We start from the raw sequence: 17156 nt of genomic DNA, 5'->3' as shown, positions 1-17156 counted from the left end.
GCCCCACACTCTGCCCCCGTCTCTTCCTTCTGTCCCCCTTTCCTGGGGTTCTCCATCGCTCCTTCTCCCTGCAGCTCGGCTGGACCGTTCCCGGGGAGATCTGGTGCTTCTCCTCCCTGCTTTGTGTGTGGTTATGGGCACTGGGCTGGTGTCTGTGCTTGGGGCGGGCCTGGTTCCTCCGGGGAGTCTGTGCTCATGCTGTCTGTTTTCTGTCTCTCCACCTGCCTCCCCGCCACAGCTAGAGGAGAGCTTGCGCCTGAGGGGGACGGACCCGGTGACCAATGCTGACGTGGGTATCCTGCAGCGGAAGGCTGTTGCTGGCTGGAAAGGCATGAACCCCATACAGCAGATGGGTAGCGAGGGCATCCCTGTGGCCCTGAGTGCCTCAAAATACTCAACACCTCCCCACTCCCCCTGGCCAGTTGGGGTGCACGGCTCATCACGTTGCCGAACCCCTCTCTGATTGGAGTAACTGACGAGGGGCTTGGATCAGTTGCCTCCTGGCTGAATGTCCCACTTGACATCCCTGCAAAGTCAGGATTCTCCTCCCTATGACGGAGCAGGAGCCAAACCCGTGACCCACAGAATTCTACAGAATGGGATGACTTGTGCCAAGTTACCACTCACTCTGGCCCTGGTAGGAGCCTAATCCAAACCCCGCTGAACTCGGTGGAAAGGCTTCCATTGATTTCAGCATGGATCAGGCCCCGAGTTCCTAGAGATGCTGCTCATAGATGGTCTGTCCTCTGACTGACTGGATAGAAGCGAGACCCCCCCGTCTCTCGGGCCCCTGTGCCCCTCGTGAGACACAGCTGAGCCTCAAACATGTTAGCTTGTAAATCACACCTTAAGGTTCCCAGCTCCCTCTGCCTCGTCAGATCAGCCTGGCCTGTTTTTACATTCGTGGAAGGAACCAAACCCCGACCCAGCACGGGCTTGTGTATAACATCCCCAAGGAAAGCTCTGTGGCTTACACGTCCAGTCACCGTTGCTTTATACTAGGAATCTCCATTGGAGGTTGGATGGCTCCTGGGTGGGAGCTCCCTGACTGAGGTCTGTGTGCATGTACGAGAGAGACTTTTATCTTGCGCAGCAAATAAATGAACGAACAGCTGCCTAAATAGATGATCTAATTTTTTTCTGCCTTTGTTAGAAGATGTGACAAGTATTTTTAATGCTTGTTAAAGTGGCATAAAGTCTCCAGAAGTTACATTTCTCATTGGTCAACCTGTCCCACATCATCTTGTGCTTACGCAGCTCCCTGGGGGTCTGTGCCCAGCAGTGGGAGGAACTGGTGTTACTGGTGCGTCCTCTCTCTCCACTAGCTCAGTAACCTTCCCTCCCAGCCAAGTGCAGACAGGTGGAGTCTTGTTCACTCCAGCCTGGTTTCTGACTTGGGTCGCGTGATAACGTAGATGATATTAGACCAGGAGTCTGCCTGCCCATATCATGCAAGATGTGATGTTGCCCTGGTGCGAACTGCCCTGTGTGCCACTTGCTACAGATTCCAGACCCCTTTCCTAGCCTTTACAAGGGCTGCCCCGAAGGACCCTCCCACCAGCTTAGCAGCATTGCTGCTGTTTATCCTTTCTGGCTGTGGGAGCCCAGGAGGCTCGCTGTGTATATGTGAGCTTTTTTGCCGTCGTCTTTGCAAGCAAAACATTTAATCGCCAAGTCATTTGGGATCGTAAATTTGCATCCAGGCGTCAGTCTACACAGAGTTGCTGTCTTTGCTCTCAGAGCTCTGTTCACCTTTAGCTGGGGATTACAGGGCAGTGACTTTTTTCTCACCCAGCCAGGGGTTCGGTGCATGGTTTGCGTTGCTGTGTTCTCACGCATGGGAGAGTTTGCTTTGCATGCCGCGGGGCTCTCTCCTTGTTCACAGCCAGGGAAGAGCATGCCCAGTTAGCAGCATGCAGCCTCTGTGGCACCCGGGCTCTGTGCTGTGTACGTGAAGTGGTCCCAAGCACTGATCTCTCAATGTCTTTTGCTGCGGAAGCTGGAGCAAGCCATCCGCTGGTGCTGTCGGGGGTTGGGCACCAAGCACGTGGAAGAGATGGAACTGAGGCAAAGGAACCAAATGGTAAGGAGCTCGGGTTGGCCTGGGATGGCCTCTGTTCTGTTGGCCGCAGCGGAGCAGAAGTGGACTTGCTCTGTAATACATTGAGTCTTTTCTCTTAGATAAGATGAATGGAAATCAAGGATTTAGAGAGGCTGTGTGGCCTAGTGGATAGGGCATTTTCCTGGGAGTCAGGAGACCTGAGTTCTGCTCCTGATGCTTCCACTAATCTGCCTGGGACACCTTAGGCAAATCATTTTGCCTCTCTGTGCCTCAGTTTCCCCTCTCACCATTTCCATCTGATCTACTGAGCTCAAGAGGGCAGAGACTGTACCAAACGTGTGGTCAGTGCGTAGCATGACGGGACTCTGATCTCAGCTGGGTTCTCTATTACGGTAGCATCTACAGATAAGAAGGCACTGGTTTCTCAGGCCAGGTCTACACTGCGACTTTAAATCGGTTTAATGGCCGATATACCGATTTAACGCTGTATCCGTTCACACGACGTCGTCATTAATATCGAGTTAAACGGCTCCTTAAATCGATTTCGGAACTCCTCCCAAACGAGAGGAGTAGGCAAATCGATAGTGATAACTCGATTAGGGTTCATGTGGGAAATACGTTATTGGCCTCCGGGCGCATCCAGAGTGCAGCCTAACGCTCTGGACAGCAATCTGAACTCGGATGCAGCGGGCAGGTAACAGGAAAAGCCCGCGCAACTTTTGATTACTCCTGCTTGCCCAGCGTGGAGCTTGATCAGCACGGCTGGCGATGCAGTTTGAAATCGAAAAAGACTTCAGCATAGACCATACGGGAGATACTAGGTCTGATGTGTATGGGGGACAAATTGTTGTATCAGCTCCGTTACAGAACACGAAATACCAAAGCGTTTGAATAAAAAACTCAGGATACACAGCGCTGTGTGACAAGCGTTAACGGAAGCAGAGACTCAAGATGGACGCTCATGAAGGGAGGAGGGGTAGAGGATCAAGCATCCACACGTCCACAGCAGTCTCTTGAAAATTATTTGCATTCTTGGCTGAGCTCAATGTCTGTAGTCAAACCAGTGTCTGGCGTGGTTCAGGGAACAGCTCCTCAGTTTATTTCCCCCACCACCACGTGAGAAAAAAAGGGAGATTGCTGTGCTATGGGCTTTGCTCAATGCACTCCGGAAAAAGCGCCAAAGGGTTGTCTGCTGCTTGACAAAGGAGGGGTGAGGCTGTACCAGAAACCCGGGCAGTGTTTCTGCCCATCAGGCACTGTGCTCTCACACGGAAGTGGGAACTATGGGATAGCTGAGGAAACACCTATGCCACAAGCACGCTCCAGAAATCGTGTAGCTTTGACATGGCGCAACAAGTCGATGTTCGTGATACCACTGTGGAATGCGCTAATACCGATCTTATTAGATGCTGTTTTGTAATATTAGTCATAAGCTGAATTCGACTATATCGTGTCGTGTGCGTACCCAGACCACGCATAGGGCTGCGTACGCAGCCGGCAGGGGACTGCTTTCAGGATGGGTGTGGAGGGTGGAGATCGCTCAGTCAGGGTGGCTAATCGAGCGGAGCATAACCTGTTGAAGTGTCTTTGTCCCACTGTGCGGAGCAGGCAGAGTGGCTGAGGTTCGGCCGGGTTTGGGGCAAGAAGGCTGACACCTATGGTGCCATCAGAATGTGATGTGACTCGGAGAGGCCTCTGCTGCAGAGAAACAATATTTATCCCTGATCCCAGTGGGCACCCCAAAGCTCACGCCCATGGCAGAGGGGAGCTGCCAGGATAAAGACTGTGGTCCTAAGAGCTCGGTCAGTTGTTGAATGGCTGCTTTGATCTTTTGTGCTTAGCTGGGGAAAATGCGGCTAGAGCGGTCAGTTTCACTTTCCAGGCTTTCTGCTCTAGCTTGAAGGCTGTTGAGTTCGAGATTCCTTCCCGGGTGCTAACAGCTCAGTAACTGTCCTTCCTCAGATTGCCTGTGCAGACAGATCAGGGAGGCTCTGCCCAGGCAGCCGGAAAGGAAGGGTCCTGGGGCCTTGCTGTGCAAACGTAGCATGTTTTCATTGAAATATATCGCTGACCCTTTCTGTTTGTATTAGTTTTTTTGTAGCTCTGTGTCTCTGCCTCAGCTGCCGGATATTTGCTTTGATTGCAAGTTCTTCAGGGCAGGGGCTGCGTGTGTGGTCTGGGTTCGTGCAGCGCCTGGCACTGGGTCGTTGATGCTATTGCGTTGCAAAAAGGACAAATAACGTCCCTTTAACCCTGTCCTGGCAGCAGGTTTCTGCAAAGCACGAATTCAAAGACGCTGTGCCCTGTGGCGCCCAGGGGAAGCCCTGGATTCTGTTGGGGGCTAATCCTTCCAAATGGGACATGGGAAAGGGATGGCTCGAGGGGCCAGATCTTGTGCGCAGGAGGCCGGTCGGAACGCTTGTCTGCAGTGACCCTTTCCCCCATCTCTCTGGGCTCAGCTGGAGCAGGCCCTGCGCCTGGAGACCGGGGAGCGAGAGCGGGAGTCGCTGGAGAACAAGAGCCTGGCCCAGCAGAACATCGAGCTGCGCCGCCGCCTGGAGGAGGAGCAGGCCGCCTACAAACGCAAGCTCCAGGCCTACCAGGAGGGCCAGCAGCGGCAGGCGCAGCTCGTCCAGAAGCTGCAGGCAAAGGTGAGTGTCCTGCACCGGACAGGCCGGGGTGTGCTGGTGGGAAGGCTCTGGGGGGATGTCTGCACTGCCATCAGGAAGTGTGGCTGCAGCTCGAGCAGGAACACTTGAGCTAGCTTTGATCTGCCTAAGACTAGCCCAGGTGGCCACAGCTTTGCTGCCGCTGCTACCTGAGCTAGCCGTGATCTCGCACATTGGTTCTTAACCCGCCCAATCAGCGCACAGCTGCCACTCATGTGACATCCTCCGGTCCATACAGGGAGTATATAGACCAAGGGTTCTCAAACTGGGGGGTCAGGACTCCTCAGGGGGTCACGAGGGTATTACACAGGGCGTTGCGAACTGTCAGCCTCCACCCCAACCCTGCTTTGCCTCCAGCATTTATAATGGTGTTAAACATATAAACAAGTGTTTTTAATTGATGAGGGGGTCACACTCAGAGGCTTGCTGTGTGAAAGGGGTCACCAGGACAAAAGTTTGAGAACCACTGCTATAGCTTGTGTGGATGAGGCGCACCTAACATGGAGAGCTGCATATGCAGCCTGCAATGGTAAATAGGTCTAGAGCCACTGACCTAGTGGGATCCAAGCCAGCTCCGGCATGTCTACACATGCTGCCCTCACCCCTCCTGATAGCTGTGTAGACGTACCCAGGGAGGCGTGATCTCTGAGACTAGCAGCTAGGGGCTGTTCTCTTGCCGTGACAGGAACCTAGAGGCTTGTGGGGTGTGAGGGGAGGAATTACCTCTTAGGGTGACTTGAAGGAAAGGAAGGGGCTGCTTGACCCAGGGCAAGGAACCCTGAGGCTGGTGCAGAGAAGGCCCCATCTGCATTCTCCAAGCTCGTCTGCCCGCTCAGCTCTGGCTTGTTTCAGTCCCTCCCCTGCAAGCACTGTTGGGTGTCAGACTCTGAGGACCGTTTAAAACGCGGTTTCTGACTCTGTGAATAAACCCCTTGAGGGTTGTTTTCCCCTGATGGCTCGACTAGTTTTGAGCGGGGTGGGGTCGTTCGGACACTCTGGAATTTGCACAGCTGGGGTTTGGAGGCTGTGGATTTCACTGGGTATATACGGCACCCATTTTTGGGGGGTGAGGGAGCAGCAGGCAACCTGGCACTGCACCGAATATTTTGGCTAAGGATGTCTGAGCAAAACTGGCTAAGTGCTCTGGGATCTGTAATGTCCATGCAGAGCGGGCAGGGCCTGAGCTGGAAGGAAAGGTGCCCCTGGTCCCCAAAATGGCTGGGGGCTCAGTGCAGCGGCCTCGAGGTGAGTCCGTCCTCCCTGGAGTCCTGGACTAGTTTCTCCTCAAAGAGCTGCTCCATCGCTGAGGGCTTTCCAGCAGATGGAGGGTGGTGGGGCATTGCGGGAGGGGGAAGGAGTTAGCTGTGGCAGAGATAGGGCCCTGCTGGACATAGCTGAAGATTCTCAGCTTATGGGGTAGGGAGACCAGTCTGCCCCCAACCCCGCCCCGCTTGCAGGGACTTGGCGCTTTGAACCTACCAAACTAGCGACTTAGGTGGGGTGGAAGGGGCCTGCCCTGGGGGTCAGCTGATGGTGGTTAGGATTTCAGGAGTGAGGGGCCTTGCAGGGCACTGTGGGAGTGGCAGGGAGGGTGGAGGGGCCGGCCAGCTCTGTGGTTGCGTTTTCCTTGTCCTGCCGTGCGTCCTCGGAGCCAGGCTGGCAGCGGGCTCTGAACTGCACCGTTCCTGCAGGTTCTCCAGTACAAGAAGAAGTGTGGGGAGGTGGAACAGCAGCTGCTGGAGAAATCAACCGAGCTGGAGCAGCAGAGACTCACGGTGAGTGTTGCCGTCCTCCCAGTGCCAGCGAAAAGCCCGATGGACCCCACTCCCACTAGTGAAACGGTGTCCCTGGGTGGGTCCTTGTCAGCGGGACTGAACAGGCGACTTCTTGATCTGACAGTAAGAGCAGTGGCTGCCTGAGCCGAAAGGCCCAGCTCTGAGCCAAGCCTGGAAAGCCTCTCTGTGGTCCAGCCCCCACTAACGGGGACAGCGCCGGGCGGTGTAGGGGTGGGTTACACCCCCATTGTTTTCTGCCCACCTGCCAGGGGGGCCAGCTGGCTCAGGGACTCCATCGCGGAGCCTCTTTTGTTCAAGCTTGATTGGACCTGCCGGCATGAACCTGCCCCACTCCCAGGCTGGTTCCTGCTTGGATAGATGGGAACCCAGGCCGCACCAGCCAGCTCCACAGCTGGCTCGAACTGCCCTCCCGGCAGACCGAGGCCTGACCAACTCAAGGAGGTGAGTCCCGGCAGGGCTGGGGTGGTGTTTGGGGGCGCTTGCCCCGCGCTGCCCTTCTCCATCCCATGGCCAAAGGGACGGCCTGGTTCTCCCGGGCCCCTGCTATGTGGCCACTGCCCATTCCCTCCCCCAGAGCCGGCTGGACATGACGGACTCACGCCTGCGCCAGGACGAAGAGCACAGCAATGACCTAGAGAATGCGCTCATCCGGCTGGAGGAGGAGCAGCAAAGGTGTGTCGAGAGTGGAGGTTGGAGGGGTCCTGTCCATGGGGCTCCACACCAGGGGTCTGGGGCCCAGGTGGGTCTGGGCAGCTGCATCCTCGGAGCTCCATGTTTCTGGGCCTCTGTTGCCTGGCTGGGCTTCATGCTGGGCTGGGAGAACGAGTGGGCACCTTCCTTGGAGCCTGGGCTATGGCAGGAATCTGCCATTGGAGTCCGGGCGCCTTGCATTGCCTGCACTTAGGCCCAGCTGGCTGGTTACTGTAGGCAGTGGTGTTGCTGGTTTTTATACACACACATCCCTGGTGCTTTAGATGAGGCAGGGTGTTAACTCCAGCCTCGTGGCCAAATCCCCTCACAGGTTATTACGTTGGGCTTCCCCAAATCTCCTCTGCAAATTCAATTGGATGGGCTCTTCTTTTGCTTCCTGTTGTGTGCAGCTGCCATGCTGCACCCCAGCGGTGGCTGCCTGGCGGTGGTGGGTGAACGGATCCCTGTAGCTCCCTTATTGACAATGGGCTCAGTTAATGTCTGGAAAGGGCCAGGAGGCGCTTGGCTGGAAGGCCCTCAGCTTGGGCAGTGATTGTCTTATTCTGAATGAAGTGTTTGGATCTGTGCTGTTCGGTGTCTCAGAGCTGCGATACCAGGGCCCATCCTCCACATCGGGCCCTTTGCCCCATGCCAGAGTCAGTCCCTTCCCACCTCTGCGCGGGCCCCTCTTTTCCTTCTTGCTGTCTCGGTCAGTGCCGACGCTCTCGCTGTTTCCCCATCTCCAGGAGCGCCAGCCTGGCCCAGGTCAACGCCATGCTGCGGGAACAGCTGGACCAGGCCAATGCCGCCAACCAGGCCCTCAGCGAGGACATCCGGAAGCTGACGACCGACTGGACCAAAGCTCGCAACGAGCTGGAGCAGCGGGAGGTGGAGTGGAGGCGAGAGGAGGAGGTTAGGGCTGGAGAGATTCAATGCGTCATTCTCCCTTGTGCATGCCCGTCCCGTGGGCACTGTCCTGCTGGGCACAGACGGATCTGCACACATGCTGCCAGGGCGGCTCACACTGGCGCAGAGAGGCAGTACCTTGGCCGTAGGCTGCGCAGCACGATGCTGGGAGCCTTCCTTACCCCAGTCCCTGGAGAGGTGGTTTGTTGTCGTGTGTCCCCCCCCCGCAACTTCCTTTTACCATCAGTGGGAGCCAAGTCTCTCTGCTCTGGGCCTTTCCGTGCCAGCAGTCACTGCGTCACCCCAGAGGTGGCTGCATTTCAGTGGTGCTGCCTGTACATAGCTGGGTCAAGCCCTTTGTGGGTGGGGAGGGGGTCCTGCCGCATGAAAAGCTCTGTATAAACGTAGCTGTTGCTAAGAGTCCTGCCTGGAGCTGCTATTGAGGTCAGCGGTGCTGGCGCCTTCGGGATACCGAGAGCAATGCAGGGCGCCTCCCAGAGCAGGGCTTGCTCACTTGTGGGGCATTATGGAGGATCAAAGCCAGGTGCTCTGTATCCAGCCAGGCAGCGATGCATCGCTGTGCCCTGTGCTTCCCCCGGGGTGCGCTGGCCAGGCCCTTGGCAGCCTGGGAGGGGGATCCGGCTGTCACAGCTTCTCCTCTTCTCTCCTCTCCCAGTCTTTCAACACTTACTTCAGCAACGAGCACAGCCGGCTGCTGACCCTCTGGAGGCAGGTGGTGGGCTTCCGGCGCCACTTCAGTGAGATGAAGACCGTGACCGAGAGGTCAGGAGGGGTGTGGGGGCAGGGGGTGTGCCTGGGGCGGGCGGTTGCTGGGCTCTTTTTCGTCCCAAAGCACAAGGAGCTTCGCCTGGGAAAGCTGCCCAGCCCCCCGTGGCTTACAGCAACTCCTCCAGGATCCCTGTGAGAACTACCTGAGTGCAGAACAGCCCTCCCGATCTCCCCTGCACGCCCCCCCCCCCACCCGTTAGCCAGCCCTGGGAGCTGCGTTTGGCTGCCCGGCCTGATTTCTGCCTCTCTGCGTGTCCTGCCTGAATGACCTTCTCCCTGGTGGGGGTGGTGTAGGTTCTGAACAGTCGGGCTCCCATGAGTTTAGATCCCAGCCAGGCCCCCTTGGAAGAAGACGCCCTGCAGGTTATGGGGCGTGGAGTTCTGTAGATCCAGCAGTGTGGGCTCCTCAGGCCCCTGGAAATGCCCCTCTCTTTGGGACTCCGGTGCAGGGACCTGTCGGAGCTGAACAACGAGCTGTCCAGGTCCGGCCGCACCATCCACGCTGCCTGCCTGAACCTGAGCAGCAACCTGCGTCTGTCGGAAAGCAGCGCCAGCGCGGCCCTGGAGAAGCAGGCTCTGCTGCTGGCCCAGCTGGAGGAGCAGCTGAAGGACAAGGTGCGCGACATGATCCAGCTGCAGGTCAGGTGTGACATGGAGAAAGCGGAGCTCGGCACTAGGTACGGATGCCCCCGATCAGGGCCAGTGTCCCAGGCCCTGAAGCTTGGAGCTCAGTGGGCTGGGAGAGGCACCGTGTATCCATGGGGAATCAGGGAGCACTGCCCCTCCAGCAACCTTGGAGATCCTGGGCTTGGCAGGTGGGGCTCTGGGCTAAGCATATCCTGCTCATGGGAGAAGGAAGGGCAGAGGGGGGGCTCATCTGTCCCATGTTATGACCATCCTGGAGCCTTAACTTTCCACCTGCCCTGCAGGCTGAATCCTGTAGAGCGGAGATACTCAGATCTCAGCGGGTCAGGTGACCTGGGGCCTGGCTCTGTAGCTCAGGGGGTTAGTGCAGTGGTCTCAGAACGTGGCAATTGCCAGTTCAAATCTCATGCAGGCCTGGACAAGGGTGGCGGCCTCAGATTTTCCAGGAGCCAAGTTAGCGATTGGCATTACCCAAAAGAGCCCCGGCCATGGGGATTCAGTGTTTCATTTACTCTTTATATATTCTTGGTTATTCTGCCCCAGGGTTGTTATTTTATCAGCTACGATTGGTTAATAACATCGGAAAAGCCTCCTGATTAGTTAATAACTTAGGTCAATAATCACATCCTGCGGTGTTTTAATATCACGTGCGGCAAAGAGCTGCAGGAAACACGTTAACAAGCCGCTCGTGGCTCCGGAGCCGGAGTCTGAGCATCGCTGCTGGACAGTAACATAGATCCTGCTTCCAGCCGATCAGAGGCTCCCCGCAGAGCCATTCCTTTGGGTCCCCAGGTGCCAGGGCCAGGACATGGGGTGTGGCCTGGTCTCCCACCACCTTTTGCTAGACATCAGCTGGGCAAGCTCAGCTCTGTGGGGAAGGGGCTAGGGGAGGGGACATGGTGTATGTGGAGGATGTTAGTGAGACAGTGGAGAGGAAACTGCCATGTGCTCCAGCCAGGGCTGAGATAATGGGGTGGGGGTTTTCCCAGGGCACTGTCGGCATGAAGCATCTCAGTCCCTGGACCAAACGTGGAGCAGTGAACCTCTCTCTAGCACGGCTGGGGCACAAGAGATCTCCGAATGCTTGACCTGGCCCATGCCTGTTAGGTTCTGGCCCTGTGCCATATAATACACACCCCTGGCCGTTCCTCTGCTTTCCTGACCAGCCCCCTCCCTTATTCCAGAATCGCTGAGACGACAGCCACCATGGAACGCTTGAAAGCCCAGGACTCGGGGAAGGAGAAGACGATCGAGACGCTGACCCAGAAACTGGAAAATCTGGTGAGAGACTCAGCGTGACCTAGCTGGTTCCTGGAGGAGATGAGAGCACCTGAAACAGCGATTCATCCTCGGCAGAGCTGCCTGCTCTGGTGCCTGTGCTCTGGGGAAGGGCCCACCAGCAGTCAGCCTGCCGCTTCCCGGCTGAGAGCTGGAGCCAGAAACTAGCCGTTGAGCGGATGTGGGGGGGCACGAGCGCTGCCTGGCTGATGCCGCTTCTCTGCTTTCAGGAGGCTGCACGGGCGCAGGAGCAGGCAGCGCTGGAGGCCGAGGAGATCGAGGCCTTGCGGACAGAGTCGGAGATGCTCCAGCAGACCCTGCGAGATCTTGCTCAGGTACAGGGTGTGCAGGTGCTGTGAGCAAGGCGGAGTACCCCAGAGAGCAGGGTTCTCTAACTTGTGAGCAGTTACAGAGTCATAGAGTTGGAGAATTTACAGTCAGAAGGAATCACCCGATCACCTAGTCCAGAGGTGGGCAGACTACAGCCCGTGGGCCACATCTGGCCCTTGGGACCCTCCTGCCCAGTCCCTGAGCTCCTGGCCCGGGAGGCTTGCCCCCAGCCCCTCCCTGCTGTTTCCCCTCCCCCACAGCCTCAGCTCACTGTGCCACCGGTGTGGCTGCAGAGCCGTGGCCTGACCGGTGCTCTGTGCTGCGCGGTGGCATGGCTAGCTCCAGCCGGGCGGCACAGCTGCCTGTCCTGGTGCTCTGGGCCGCACGGCTGTAGCGCCCAGGGCCGGCTCTAAGATTTTTGCAGCCTCAAGCAGCAAAAAAAAAAAAAAAAATGATCGCGATTCTGCAGCTTACCATCACCGCTTCAGTCTTCTGGCGGCAATTCGGCGGCTGCCTGTCTTCGCTCCAAGAGGGAGCGAGACCGCCGCTGAATTGTACCAAAGACCGGATATGGCGCCCTCACCATTGGCTGCCCCAAACAGCTATTGCTGGGGGCAGGGAGAGGGGCGGTTGGATAGAGGGCAGGGGAGTTTGGAGTGGTGGTCAGGGAGTAGGGGTGTGGATAGGGGTCAGGGTGGTCAGAGGGCAGGGAACAGGGGGTTGGGGTCCCGGGGGGCAGTCAGGAAAGAGAGGGAGGTTTGGATGGGGTGGCAGGGGACAGTCAGGAGCAGGAGTTACAGAGTGGTCAGGGAGAAGGGGTGGTTGGATTGGGCAGGGGTTCCGGAGGGGCAGTCAGGAATCAGAGGAGAGGTTGGATGGGGCAGTAGGGGGCAGTCGGGACAGGGAGCAGGGATGTGTGTGGATGGCACAGGAGTCCTGGGGAGGCTGTCAGGGGGTGAGAAGTAGGGAGGATCTGATAGGGGACATTGGCCGGGCCACGCCTGGCTGTTTGGGGAGGCACAGCCTCCCCTAACCGGCCCTCCATACAATTTCGGAAACCCGATGTGGTCCTCACGCCAAAAAGTGTGCCCACCCCTGACCTAACCTGATCTCCTGTATAGCTCAGCCGCCAGCACCCGTACAGTAAACCCAGCAGCTGAAATGGGACCAAAGTTTTACAGCCCACAGGAGACTAGACTGTTCTGTGCCACAGGCAGAAAATAGGAGGGACCCACCAGTGCCCGAGGCTCCTGCAATGGCAGGAAATTGATCAAGTGAGATGTACTCAGGTTATCCTGGCAAGTGACCTGCACCCACATGCTGCAGAGATAGGTGAAACCCCCCACAACTCACTGCCAGTCTGACCTGGGGAGAAGGCTCAGGGAGAGGCATGGGCCTATCACCCAGCTGATGGGCAGGGCAGGGAATGGATCGCCTGGGCGGAGGAGTGGCCCCTCTCAAGAACAAGCTGTTTTGTCAGCGTCATCAGGGGCTGAACTGAAAAATCCAGAGGAAAAATCTGGTTCAATTCAAACCAAAAGAAAAGGGTCTTTGCATTTTGTTTTGTTCACTGGAAAACTAAAAAAAATATATATATATTTTGAATGCACCCAAAATGTTTTGAGTTGACGCAAAATGATTTTTTTTTCAATTCAGTTTCGGGGCAGGAGCTCCGCTTTTTAAACTGTCAAAACGTTGAAGTTGAAACCAAAAAAGTCAAAACCAAACTTTTCGAAATGGTCGGAAGGAAACGTTCGGACTCTCTTTACATTTTCTTGCTCAACTGAAGCTAGTGGTTGAATTCACCCCGAAGCCGGTGGAGAGCTCTGGGCCCCAAAAGCTATTGATAAAAAAACCCAATTTGTTGGAAAAATGTTGCCCTGCTCCCGTCGGGCTTTGAGCGATGGCTGTGTTGCCTCCTGGAGGCTGGCGGCCTAGCCCCCCTGGCTCGCAGCGTGTGTGGTGATGGGACCCCAGTGCCTCGTCATTGTCTCCCCTCTGCAGGCTGTCCTGTCTGACACTGACAGCGCCATCCACCTCACAGGCACGGAGCGAACGACGGACGTTTCGGACAGCGACGCCACGGGATTCAGCCTGCGGGGCCTCTCCTCCAGCCTTCGCACCCCGTCCCCGCTCCGGCGCTCCTCCCCCCGGCGCAGCTCCTCGCCCCGGCGCAGCCTCTCGCCAGCTTTCTCTGACTCCACGCTGGCCGTGGTGCACTCCGCCTTGCAGAAGAGGCAGCTGCAGGTGCAGGTGAGGGGATGGGACCTCCCGGAGCACATGGCCATGGGATTCCTTCATGGCTGGGCACCCAGACATCCTCCTGCTCTCCAGCTCTGCGAGGCTGCGTGGAATGGGGCCATCTGTGGGGTTCTAGCTATTGGGGCTGCATTTCTGTGGAGCTGTTGGTGCCCACCAGGGGAGTGGGAAGGGAACAGAATTGCTCTGCTGATAAAGGAACCTGACGGGGTAGATGCTGGGCTGGGAACCCCAGGGGGATTTTTGTGCCTTGCAGGGAATAGGATTCTGGGGAGGGGGATTTGGATTGGGTGGGATTCCCATGGGAGATGGTTGTCCATAGGGCGTGGAATGTGGTCAGCCATGCAGGGAGCCCCGGTGGCAGGGGGTGCAGGTGGTGGGGTGCACCAGGGGGTGGGGCAGTGCCACAGAGGGAGAGGAGCTGACTCGTTGGGTTTTCTGCTAGGACATCCGCGGCAAGTACGAAGCCATGCAGGAGCTGGTGGGGTCCCTGAAGAAGCAGCTTGCGGAGAGAGATCAGGAGCGCCGCTCTCTGGAGCAGAAGATCCTGCAGCTGAAGGACGACGTCGACTGCTCCTTGCGGGCCAAGGATGATGCCGTGCGGGATGCCAGCCGCTTCCGCTCCTCAGCTGACCTGCTGGGCAGGTACTTCCATGGGCGCTCTCCCCGTCCCATCCCCCTGTGCTCCAGTGTACCCCGGCTGACGGGACGGGCATCACACAAGCATTTCTGCCCTACTGGCATCCTGAGAGTGGCTCCTGCTCTTAGGGTGACTTTCTGCACCCCAGATGAAGTGCCCTGGAATGTGGGGAGGGTTGATTTTTGTTCCTTAAAGGGCTGTTCAGCCCCCCAGAAATCTGTCTGTCTGTGCCCGTCTATCAGCGAGAAGAGCAACCTGGAGCGAAGCCTGCAGGCCCTGCAGCAGCACGTGGAGGCCCTGCGGCAGGAGAGCGAGAGGCTGCAGCTGGCCAACAGCGACCTGCAGCGGCAGCGAGAGCACCTGGAGGACGAGAAGGAGGACATCGCGAAGGACAAGGAGCGGGCGCAGAAGGAGATTGAACGCGGGTTGGTGTGGGGAGAGTGGCCAACTTGGGGGGTGCAGGGCAGGCGTGGAGCAAAGACCAAGCTAGAGACAGAGGCTTTTCAGTAGCCACCCCCCTCCAGTGACCAGCACCCTAGCCTGGTGCTCTGACATGCCAGGCCTTCCTCCCCTTAGCCCCCCAAGGCAACACCTGCTAGTGCCCATGTCCAGTGTCCCAACCCTGATCCTGGGGTCCAACTCTCCCTGCCAGCTGAGGTCCTGCAGACCCAGGCTGACTGGCTTCCAGGGGAGATGGGGTTTCTCCATGGGTCATTTGACCTGAGCTGCTCTAAAAACAACGGGGATACCTAGACCAAACACTCTGACCCGCCCAACCCGGAGGTGCGGGGCTCTGAACAGCCAGGCCTGGAGGTGCCGGCGCTCAGCCTTGGGAAGCCCCAGCCCAAATTAAGCCTTGCATAGACTCCAAGGGTGGATCATCTAGTCTAACCTCATGCATAAGACAGGCTGGAGAATTGCACCCATTGGACTGATTAGCTCCCCAAGCTATTTGAAGTCTCTTTGTTGTGCTCCCTCTGAGGATAGCCAGGGATGAAGGGTGTTAAAGGGAACGGTTTGATGGGGTTATGTGTGAGTGCCTCTCTCTGCCCTGCAGCCACAAACAGCTGGAGCAGCTGGAAGTGAAGAAATCTGGTCTGAAAAAGGAGCTGATGCTCGTTAAGGAGGCTCTGAACAAAGCCACCCTGGAGAAGGAGGTGTCTGAGAATGAGAAGGTGGAGATGGCGGAGGCTCTTTCCAGGGTAGGGCTTCGCACCACGAGAGGCAGTAGGGGATTGGGGTGGGTATTACAGTGGGGCTCAGCCAGAGTAGCTCTTGTGCTGGCTGCTATGGATGCGTCGGATGGATAATGCTGTGGTAGCATCGCTCATTTTGCCACTTCCAATCTACAGGTCTGATTTCAAGGCAGCTCCCCCAAGAGATCTTGACTAAGGAGGCTCCCCTCTCTAGCGCCTCTCATCTGAGGCCTGCAGACAAAACTGTGCTTCGCAACTACCTGATCCAATGGGCAGGTGCTGCACCCGTTCTAGAGGGGGAACACTGCCTAGTTGTTAGAGCACAAGACCAGGTGGCAGGATTCCTACGTTCCATTGCCTGTCGCACTGACGGCTGTTGGCCCATTGTTTCGTGATGCTCCCCTGTCTGTCTGTATCCACTTGTTCGCTCTTGTCTTGCACTTAGATTGTCAGCAGTCTGGGGGAGGGAGCATCTTGTGCTGGGTTTGCAAAGCGCCGAGCCCAGTGGGGTTCTGGGCCACGGGGCTCCTAGAGCCTATGGGAATACAAATAATTAGCTAACCACAGATCTGCTGCGGGCTCTTGGCCATGCCACTGACCTTCTCTGCTTCCTCTGTCAACGTGGGAGAAGGATCCGTCCCAGCCTTGCAGGCATCGTAGCTTTGATTCATGTTTAGACCGTGCTTGGAGGTCCTTTGAGACGCAGAGGGGCAAAGGGAACTTGCCTGAGGCCACCGAGCGAGTCAGCTGTCCCTGCTGTAACCATTGGAGAGCGCTGCGTTTCTTGCAGCCCATTTGCTTTATGTTATGCATGCAGCATTCGGACCATAGGGGGCTGCCCCAGAGCTGGCGGAGGGATCCTAGCCCACAGCTTGGCTAGCGGGATTCACACCCCTGGCTTATCTAGGCTTCTGTCCACATCCTCCCTGCCTGGCGGCTCCCCGCTCCCTGTGGCGCTCCGCGGGAACTCCTCTGCCCACGTTGCTGCAGCGACCCGGCTGCTCCATCTCTCTGCCCCCCACCCCATGTTCGCAGGCGGAGGCCGGCCGGGCCGAGCTGGAGCTGACCACTAGCAAGCTGAAGGCGGAGGAGGCCTCGCTGCGCGACTCGCTGTCCAAGATGAGCTCCCTGAATGAGGGGCTGGCCCAGGATAAAATCGAACTCAACAGGATCATCAGCCAGGTAGGTGCCGCCTTGGGCTTGGCGGTGGGGCTCAGCATCCCAGCGCCTCCTGGTGGCCCTGGGCTGGGAACATTGACCTTGGCGGGCAACCTGGGGGGAGACTTGAATCTCTGCTTTTCCAGGGGAGCCTCGGTCGGGGACAAGCACCCTGGCTTAGTCTGTCCTAGCCAGAGGGAGGGTTGGCCTGGCCCGTGGCTCCTTCCGATGGGAAGGGATCGAGGGGTTATGGATGAGACCCCTGGAGGAGGAGACGGGCAGGGGGTGAACAAGGAGCTGTCCCTGTTTCCAAGGCCGGTGATGGCCTCTCTTGCCCCTGGCAGCTGGAGGAGGAGAAGGTGGCCCTGCTGGGGCAGAAGCAGGAGTTGGAGCAGGAGAAGACCTCGATCCGTGACGAGCTGGTCCGGCTGGAGCAGGAGAAGCTTGAGCTGGACGTGGAGAGACAGGGCCTGCAGCACTCCCTGCAGGATGTGGAGCGGAGCCGGGAGAGGCTGGAGCGGGAGCTGCTGGGCCTGCAGAAGGAGAGGGTGCAGCTGCAGGAGCAGCTGGGGCAGGTAGGGAGGTGGGGCGCAGGAGCCGCATGGAGGACATGTGCTTGGGGGGTGCATGTGGGGCTCTGATTGCTAGAGGCTGGCAGCTTTGTGGGGGTGCTAGGATTTGGGGGTCCAGTTGGGGGTGCTGGGGGAGGAGGCGGGGGGGGTGGCGGCCTGGGTGAGG

The 17156-nt window shown here is 57.7% G+C and overlaps 1 protein-coding gene across 1 annotated transcript in view; it reads left to right on the top strand.

Annotated features, from left to right (window-relative positions):
• Positions 1 to 17156, top strand: part of CROCC (ciliary rootlet coiled-coil, rootletin) — a 107620-nt gene that overhangs the window by 53833 nt on the left and 36631 nt on the right. Inside the window, exons 5-18 of the mRNA XM_032787576.2 lie at positions 4522 to 4713; positions 6423 to 6506; positions 7102 to 7199; positions 7964 to 8129; positions 8800 to 8906; positions 9362 to 9589; positions 10742 to 10838; positions 11066 to 11170; positions 13170 to 13418; positions 13870 to 14069; positions 14307 to 14489; positions 15122 to 15266; positions 16296 to 16442; positions 16763 to 16993. Coding sequence (XP_032643467.1) covers positions 4522 to 4713; positions 6423 to 6506; positions 7102 to 7199; positions 7964 to 8129; positions 8800 to 8906; positions 9362 to 9589; positions 10742 to 10838; positions 11066 to 11170; positions 13170 to 13418; positions 13870 to 14069; positions 14307 to 14489; positions 15122 to 15266; positions 16296 to 16442; positions 16763 to 16993 — 2232 coding nt within the window. The remainder of the gene's footprint in view (positions 1 to 4521; positions 4714 to 6422; positions 6507 to 7101; positions 7200 to 7963; positions 8130 to 8799; positions 8907 to 9361; positions 9590 to 10741; positions 10839 to 11065; positions 11171 to 13169; positions 13419 to 13869; positions 14070 to 14306; positions 14490 to 15121; positions 15267 to 16295; positions 16443 to 16762; positions 16994 to 17156) is intronic.

The sequence above is a fragment of the Chelonoidis abingdonii genome, chromosome 23, assembly GCF_003597395.2.
Source record: "Chelonoidis abingdonii isolate Lonesome George chromosome 23, CheloAbing_2.0, whole genome shotgun sequence".
Taxonomy (NCBI): Eukaryota; Metazoa; Chordata; order Testudines; family Testudinidae; genus Chelonoidis; species Chelonoidis abingdonii.
The sequence above is the reverse complement of the archived record's forward strand: the minus strand, read 5'-3'. Positions and strand labels throughout refer to the sequence as shown.